Raw genomic sequence first — 7,789 nt, 5'->3', positions numbered from 1 at the left:
GGCACTTGGGGACATGGCTCAGTTGTGGCCTTGGCAGTGCCAGGGAACATTGGACTTGTTAGTCTTAGAGGGCTTTTCCCACATAAATATTCCATGAACCGCTGAGGATGTAATGGTGAGTGACAGCAGCATTCCCACACTGTGCCTTGTCCTCATGGTCCCTGCCATGGGCACAGTGTGATGGAGCACAGCCTGCGCTGGCTCCACGGGCTCTGCATCCCACAGCACGGCCAGGGGACATGGCCCTGGCAGCCTGTTTGTCCCTTGTCCCCCGGCCAGGTGGCCAGAGCAGTGGCCAGCCCTGCGGTCATGCGGTGGGTCAGTGGCCAATCCTGAGGCCATGCTGCAGCTGCTGGCCCGGGGATGGAGGTGGCAGCTCCCGCCTTGTCACCCGGTGTCGTCTCCCCGCCACGAGCCAACAGTGACATCTAGTGACACCAAATCACTGCCCAAAGCCTCGCACACGGAATCGTCCCGAATTCCCAGCCCTGCTCCCGCCGCCTGGCCAGCGACGAACGGGGCTGAGCCGCGGCGCTGTGAATTAGTAAATACAACCAAACACGCGTTTCCGTGGACTCTAAGGCTTTGAAGACCCCCAAGCAGGAGGTAGCGAGGGCAGAATGGCCACAGTAGTGTATTTTGAAGGCTTTTTTGGGAAAAGTCGGGCCAGTTTTGGGTGCGCAGGACAGTGGGCGATGCCTCCTCACTCCCCGAGGGGAGACCTCAAGGTGAGGGGGGAACTTGTGCCTGACAGGGCTGTGACAGCTATTCCTCTACCATTAAATAATAATAACTGACTGGGGAGAGACCGCAAACTCCTGCACGGTTTGGGGTGGCAGCGGCAGCGCCCCGGCCCCGTTTTGGGGTGTTTTGGCGCTGTTTGGGGGTGTTTTGGCGCTGTTTTCAGACGCTGACCGGGGGCTGTGGAAGGGGGGCCAAGATGGCCGCCGGGCCCGCGCCCCGTGGCTGAGGGGGGCGATGGCGAGCGCGGACCCCTGAGGGGCGCAGGGGGCGGAGGAGGAGGAGGAGGAAGAGGAGGAGGAGGAGGAGGAGGAAGAGGAAGAGGCGCTGCCCGGAGGGTCAGGGCGGGGAAGTCGCCGCCCGAAGATGGCGGCCGCGGCGGGGCCACACGCCGGGGCTGCGGCGGAGGCGCGGTTCATCAGCAGCGCCAAGGTGAGCAGCCCGCGGTGTGCCCTCCGTGAGGGTCCCTCCCTTCCCCTCCCGCCCAGCCTGGGGGCACAGCGAGTAAAATCCCGCGGGGATGGAGGGAATGGAGGGATTCCCTCAGCTCAGCTCCCGGGTATGACTCGGCTTCGGGCGCGTCCCTGACCCGCGGTTGTCCCTCGGCAGGGAAAGGGCTTGTTCGCCACCAGAAACATCCGCAAAGGGGAAACAGTGTTCGTGGAGAGGCCGGTGGTGTCATCGCAGTTCCTCTGGAATGCCCTGTACAACTACCGAGGTGAGCGGCCGGCGCTGGTGGCATGTCCCCATCCCTGGCACCTGTCCGGTGGGGTGACCGCTGGACCGCAGGGGTATCAAGGGAAGGGTTTGGGTTTGTCGTAGTGCCTCTGTAAAGGTGGTCCTGCTGCCTTTTCTGCCTTTGCACTAAACTGTTGACAAGTTCGGGTGTCATCTGAGGGGTGGTGACTTCCATCACTCTGGAGGAATGTGCTAGGTGCCCCTATAGAATCTTGGAATGGGTTGGGTTGGAAAGATCATATTTCTTACTAGCATGGGCAGGGACATCTTGCCCTAACCCAGGTTGCTCCAAGCCCCATCCCCTTGTTCCTCTCTGGTGTTGGTACCAGTTGTGTTGCCTTGCCCTGGGTTCTGGTTACTTTGCTTTCCAAAGGCTTTCCTGTGGCATCCATCCATCCATCCATCCATCCATCCATCCATCCATCCATCCATCCATCCATCCATCCATCCATCCACTTTGCTTTCCAAAGGCTTTCCTGTGGCATCCATCCATCCATCCATCCATCCATCCATCCATCCATCCATCCATCCATCCATCCATCCCTCCCTCCCTCCCTCCCTCCCTCCCTCCATCCCTCCCTCCACCCCTTGTGTCCCCACAGCCTGTGATCACTGCCTGCGGGCTCTGGAGACGGCGGAGGAGAACGCCCAGCGCCTGCTGGGGAAGAGCTCCCTGGTGCTGCCTCACCCGGAGCAGTGCAGCATCAGGAAGGACCTGCACCAGCAGTGTCCCCGCTGCCAGGTACGGCTCTGCCAGGAGGGACCGTGCTCTCCTTGGGATCCTTGACTCCTTCCCATCCAGCTGGGCTCTTGTGCTGTCTGCCTTTCCAGAGCCAGGGCTCTGCTGGTCAGGGAGGGGGCACAGATCTAGGAGCCCCTTTCCTGCTGCCACAATGCCAGCGCTGTCCCCTTGCTCTAGGTGACATACTGCAGTGCAGAGTGCAGGCAGGCAGCTCTGGAGCAGTACCACCAGGTCCTGTGCCTCGGCCCGTCCCGGGATGACCCCACACACCCCCTCAACAAGCTGCAGGAGGCATGGAGGTAGGGCCTGACCTGCCTGTGGCTCCATGGGCAAGGGAGGTGGCTCTCCTGGGCTGGCTCCTTGCTGTGCTGGAGGGTGGGGGTGGCTGTGGGACACTGCCCAGCTCTTTCTCCTGGTGGGGTGTTGTGATGTTGGCAGCCCAAGGGTTTAGACACACAGCTGAGCACTCCTTATCTTTCTCCCACTAACGAGCTACAAAGCACTGAGCTATGCACATCCCTCACTCCTGCAGCTTTATGGTGCTCCTGTAGATCTCCAGCCTCTGGGAGATCCTTCTTGTAGCATCCCATGGGCCTGTTTCTGTCCCTGCTTTCAAAAGAAATGGTTCCCAAGGGGATAAGCAACATCCCTGACTGAAATCTTGTCCCAAGCCCCAGCAGAGTGAGCAGGATGGAGGGGGATTGTTTGTATGGGTGGGGCAAGAAGGTGGGTGCAGGTTTCTCTCCACTGGGTCCCCACACAGCAATGCTGCACTGAGCACTTTGGTGTGCTGGATCAGTGCAGGCCTGGCCACACCTATGGCAGCTGTTTCTGCCTCTCTCAGCTTTTCATTCCCATGCCAGCCCCGATCTGCTCATCTCTTCTCCATTTTAATCCCACAGAAACATGCATTACCCTCCAGAGACCTCCAGCATCATGCTGATGGCCAGGATGGTCGCCACCATCAAACAGGTACACTGGGTGGTTTTGTTATCCCACTGTGGATGTTATTCCCAAGGTTTCCTTGGCCTGGCTTTCTCAGCATTTATTGTGACAATCCTCCCTCTCTCTGGGCTGGGGAGGAAAGTGGTGTTGGTGCAATGCCTCTGCTTGATTATTTTGCCAGGCTAAAGACAAGGAGTGGTGGATCAAGACCTTCTCCCAGTTCTGCAACAAGACAGCAAATGAAGAAGAGGAGATTGTGCACAAGCTGCTGGGGGACAAATTTAAGGTAAGATCCAGCAGCTCTTCAGTCCTCGAGCCTTCCTTCTCCTGCCTGTGTTTGTGAGCCCACAGATGCAAAAGCCTCATTAGAGCAGGGATAGGAAACACTGGGAACTCCAGGCTAAAAGGGAGGGCCCTGACAGTGAGGAAGTGGTTGCTTAGAGGGTTTTGGCCTTGTGATGCTTTCATGGGATATGCTGCTCCTTCCTGTGGGGGAGATGTTCCTGCTGTTGGCTGGGACAGTGTGATATTTAGCTGCTGAGTGGGTGGCTTTTGCTGCTAAGATGGGTGGATTTCATGGCTGTGAGTCCAGCAGCCTCCAGCCATGCAGGGCAGGCTGGGGAGCCTGAATCCTTCCAGAGCCTTTGGCCTGGGCTGGGCTCAGCCTCACCCCAGGGCTGGCACCCACAGCACCCCCACCCTGACCGTGCTCTGTGTCCTGCCAGGGCCAGCTGGAGCTGCTGCGCCTGCTCTTCACTGAGGCTCTTTATGATGAATATCTCAGCAGGGTGAGTGGATCTGCCTCCCAGACAGCCCAGGAGCATTGGCCAGGGTTTCCCTGGGACTCTGCTGGTCCCTTGCTTCCCCCAAAGCTTCCTGAAGCATTGCAGAGCGAGGTGCTCCTGCAGGCTCCTCAGTTCCTCTGTCTGTCCCTCCTGCAGTGGTTCACTCCAGAGGGCTTCCGATCCCTCTTTGCCCTCGTCGGGACCAATGGCCAAGGCATAGGAACCAGGTAATGGGGCTTTGTGGGTGCTCCTTGCCTGGCAGTGCAGGTGTGCAATGTCAGTGGCTGGATTTAGACATGGGGAGAGAGGGGCAGACTTAAAAATAACTTCATCTTGGCTGTGTCAAATCCTTTCACATCCTTGTGTCAGACCTTGGCTGCTCTGGGCCACCTTGGATCCCCTCTGTGAGGTCCCACCAGGTGCTGAGAGCATTGTGGGACTGTAGAAATGTCCTACTGTTTCTGACAGCACTGTGGCACTGTCCCACTGCTCCCCAAGCCCTGTGGCACTGTGACAGTGTCCCACTGCTCCCCAAGCACCGTGGCACCGTGTCAGTGTCCCACTGCTCCCCTGGGATTGTGACAGTGTCCCACTGCTCCCCAGGCACTGTGCCACTGTGTCACTGCCCCATTGCTCGCTAAGCACTGTGGCACTGTGTCAGTGTCCCACTGCTCCCCAGGCACTGTGGCACTGTGTCAGTGTCCCACTGCTCCCCAGGCCCTGTGGCAGTGTCCCACTGCTCCCCAGGCCCTGTGGCAGTGCCATGTCCCCTGTTCCCCGGGCCCTGTGGCACTGTGCCATGTCCCCTGTTCCCCGGGCCCTGTGGCACTGTGCCATGTCCCCTGTTCCCCCAGCTCCCTGAGCCAGTGGGTGCACGCGTGCGATGCTCTGGACCTGCCCATGCTGGAGCGGGAGGAGCTGGACGCCTTCATCGACCAGCTCTATAAGGACATTGAGAAGGGTGAGCCTCTGAGGGGGCAGGGACAGGGCAGGCACCAGGATGGGAATCCTTGTCCTCCATCCCCTCCCTGGGGGAGGGAAAGGCTCTTGGGAGATCCCCCTGCAGCACCCAGGCCCTGCTGGCTGTGGGTGATTGTGTTGATGGACATTGCTTGTGCTTGTGTGTGGAAGAGCTGGAAGGGCCCATGCAGAGCTCTAACCCCTCTCTCTGTGCTGCAGAGTCGGGAGAGTTCCTCAACTGCGAGGGATCAGGGCTCTACGTGCTGCAGAGCTGCTGTAAGTAACACAAGGACTGCGAGGGAAATGGCCCGTGCTAGGCTGGGAGAAAGGGGTTTGTGCTTGCCATCTGTGGGATGGGGAGGGTACTGCTCTGGGTGTTCCCTGGCACTTTGCCCAGCTGTGGAATGGCCAGTCCTGCCTTGGATGCACTCAGATGTGATGTGGGTCCAGGAGCCACTGAGGCATTTAGCAGAGGTTGTGTCGCCCGTAGGTAACCACAGCTGCATCCCCAATGCTGAGACATCCTTCCCAGAAAACAACTTCCTCCTGCATCTCACTGCTCTGGAGGACATCGAAGCAGGAGAGGTGAGACAGCAGGGCCTGGGTGGCCCTGAGGTGACATCACACCTTGGCATCATCCCTGTGTCCCCTACATCTTCCATGGACGCAGCCCCAAAACCTCCTGTGTCCTGCATCATCTTGACAGAGGAATTCAATCCCCATCCCATGTAGGGGCTGACAGACCCCCTGTTTCTGCCTGATTCTGAGAGGGACTGGGGCAAATCTTGCTGCTTTGGGGTCATGGAGAGCGATTCTGAGCCCAGCCCATTTCTGTTTGCTGCCAGGAAATCTGCATCAGTTACTTAGACTGCTGTCAGAGGGAGCGGAGCAGACACAGCCGCAACAAGATACTCAGGTAGGGGCTGCCTGGGGCTACCTGGGGGACCTCACACCCCTTGACACCCCAAATATCCATCAGGGCAGCATCTCCACCCCAGGGCTGTGTGTGTCTTGGGATGTGGCTGTGCATGGGCTGCTGTGAACTTCAGTGAGCTCATGGCATGGGGTGTGTGCAGCACGTGGTGCTTCTGGTGCTTTGAGCTCCTTGTAATGTATTGTAGGATTTGGGTTCCCCCCTCTCTGTGCAGGCTTACACCGGCAGACCCTTCCTTTTCCTTCTCTGTCCCTTAAGGGTAGGGGTTCCTGCTGGGGTCACTGTCCCCCTGTCCCATCACCCCTGTGGGGCTGAGAAATCCCCCTCTCCACCTGGGGTACCTTTACCCTGCCCGAGCCAGCAGGATGGGACCCCCAGACTGCTCTGGGTGTGACACATTGAGCCCTCACCCCTGGCCAGCAGCAGTGTGGGAGTGTGGCTGTGTGCACACCATGCCTCTGTCTCCTGCCTGCCCCCTGCAGGGAGAACTACCTGTTCACCTGCTCGTGTCCCAAGTGCCTCGCACAAGCCGACGACGCCGACGTGACGTCTGATGAAGAGGAGGAAGGCGAAGGAGAGACGGACGATGCGGAGCTGGAGGATGAGATGACTGATGTGTGATCCTGGCCCCGGGCCAGAGGAGAGGGAAGGGATGGGATGGGAAGGGAAGGACCTGGAGGCTCCTTCAGGAGGCAGCAGCTTTAATTTAGAACAGGGTTGTGTTGTGGGGTCGGGCGGGGCCGCGTGCCCAGGTGCTGGAGCGGGGCGGCCGGGAGCCGGAGGCAGGCCCTGCTCCCGCCTGTCCGTGTTGTCCCTGTGCCTGTGTGTGTGTGTCAGGCTGTCCCTGTCCTCCCTGCCAGGACAAGCTGTGAGCCAGTGGCCCTCCAGTACATCCCAGTGCCCGGTGGGGCTGGCTGGTGCTTGCAGGGGAGGCTGGAGGAGAGTGGGGTCCAGCCAGCCCCTGGGACACCAGCTGGTCACCTGTGAGGTGGCTCTGCTGTGTCTGTGCAGGCTGTGATGTGGAGGAGCTTGTCCTTCCCACCCTGCAGGGACGAGGGCAATGTGTGTGTGTGTGTGTCCGTGTGTCTGTGCACGAGGGTACTATTTAATGTCCATATTAGCACTATCTACACACTATGGAGCTGGGGCCCTTCTATATCCTCCATCCCATGCCTTGGCCAGCAGTGAGGGGCAGCAGGATCTCAGGGGATGCCTCGGAGGGTGGCCCGGAGCTCCAGTCCAGCAGGGGGAGCAGAGCTGACCCTGCAGACACCTCCTTCCCAGCTCGGCCCATCCTTCCCGTGTCACAGAGCCCCGGGCAGCGACTGCAGGAGCGTGTGGGGATGGAGAACGGCCGGGAGCTGACATGGGCTGGGTGTCATCCCAAACCCAGAAGACATTTTGGCCGTGGGACAACGATGTGCCCGGGGGTGCAGCATGTGCTGGGTGCTTCCCTGCACCCAGTGCTCCCACATGGAGATGTGCCAGTGCAGAGTGGCCCCCCTGGATGTCGCCTTGTCATCCATCCCATGTGCCACCCTCAAGGCCACACAGTGTTGTCCCTGTGTGCAGATCATGTGGCTGGAGGGACAGTGGCTCCAAGTGACAGACAGGCAGCAGGTCAGGGATGCACCCAGGGTTTTTTCCTCCCTCCATGGATTTTGGGGAGCTGTGTTCCTGCTGCCGTGTCCGTGGCAGCTGGACTGTGGGACCGAGGGTGGCACACCTGTGGCACTGCCATCACTGCCAGCCCTGCCTCCTGCTGCTTGTCCCCATCCGTCCTGGGCCACATCCCCTTCAGTGTTCCTAATAAACCGAGACTGGTGACAGCTGGGACCTGTGCTTTGTATTGCTGGGTGCACAGAGGGCTGTGAGCCAGGGGCTGGTGCTGTGGGGACATGGGGCTGAAGGAACAGACACCTGTGCAACTGGATTTGTGACCAG

At 59.6% G+C, this 7,789-nt stretch overlaps 1 protein-coding gene across 2 annotated transcripts; it reads left to right on the top strand.

The window, feature by feature from the left end:
* The first annotated feature begins 595 nt into the window (after positions 1-595).
* On the top strand, positions 596-7,780 carry SMYD5 (SMYD family member 5). Of its 2 annotated transcripts, none has more exons than XM_058803883.1 (13): positions 596-728; positions 1,351-1,459; positions 2,082-2,221; positions 2,399-2,520; positions 3,124-3,193; positions 3,348-3,452; positions 3,892-3,954; positions 4,108-4,178; positions 4,806-4,912; positions 5,131-5,187; positions 5,402-5,496; positions 5,757-5,827; positions 6,328-7,780. In XM_058803883.1, exons 1-13 carry the CDS (start codon positions 621-623, stop codon positions 6,464-6,466), a joined length of 1,257 nt encoding a protein of 418 aa, XP_058659866.1. In that variant the 5' UTR covers positions 596-620; the 3' UTR covers positions 6,467-7,780. The 2 variants fall into 2 exon arrangements, with proteins under 2 accessions (XP_058659866.1, XP_058659867.1); XM_058803884.1 differs by lacking the exon at positions 596-728 and adding an exon at positions 1,108-1,173.
* Positions 7,781-7,789: the final 9 nt, after the last annotated feature.

Source organism: Ammospiza caudacuta, chromosome 4 (genome assembly GCF_027887145.1).
Source record: "Ammospiza caudacuta isolate bAmmCau1 chromosome 4, bAmmCau1.pri, whole genome shotgun sequence".
In the NCBI taxonomy this organism is placed as follows: domain Eukaryota; kingdom Metazoa; phylum Chordata; class Aves; order Passeriformes; family Passerellidae; genus Ammospiza; species Ammospiza caudacuta.
This window is presented reverse-complemented; position numbering and strand designations above follow the sequence as displayed.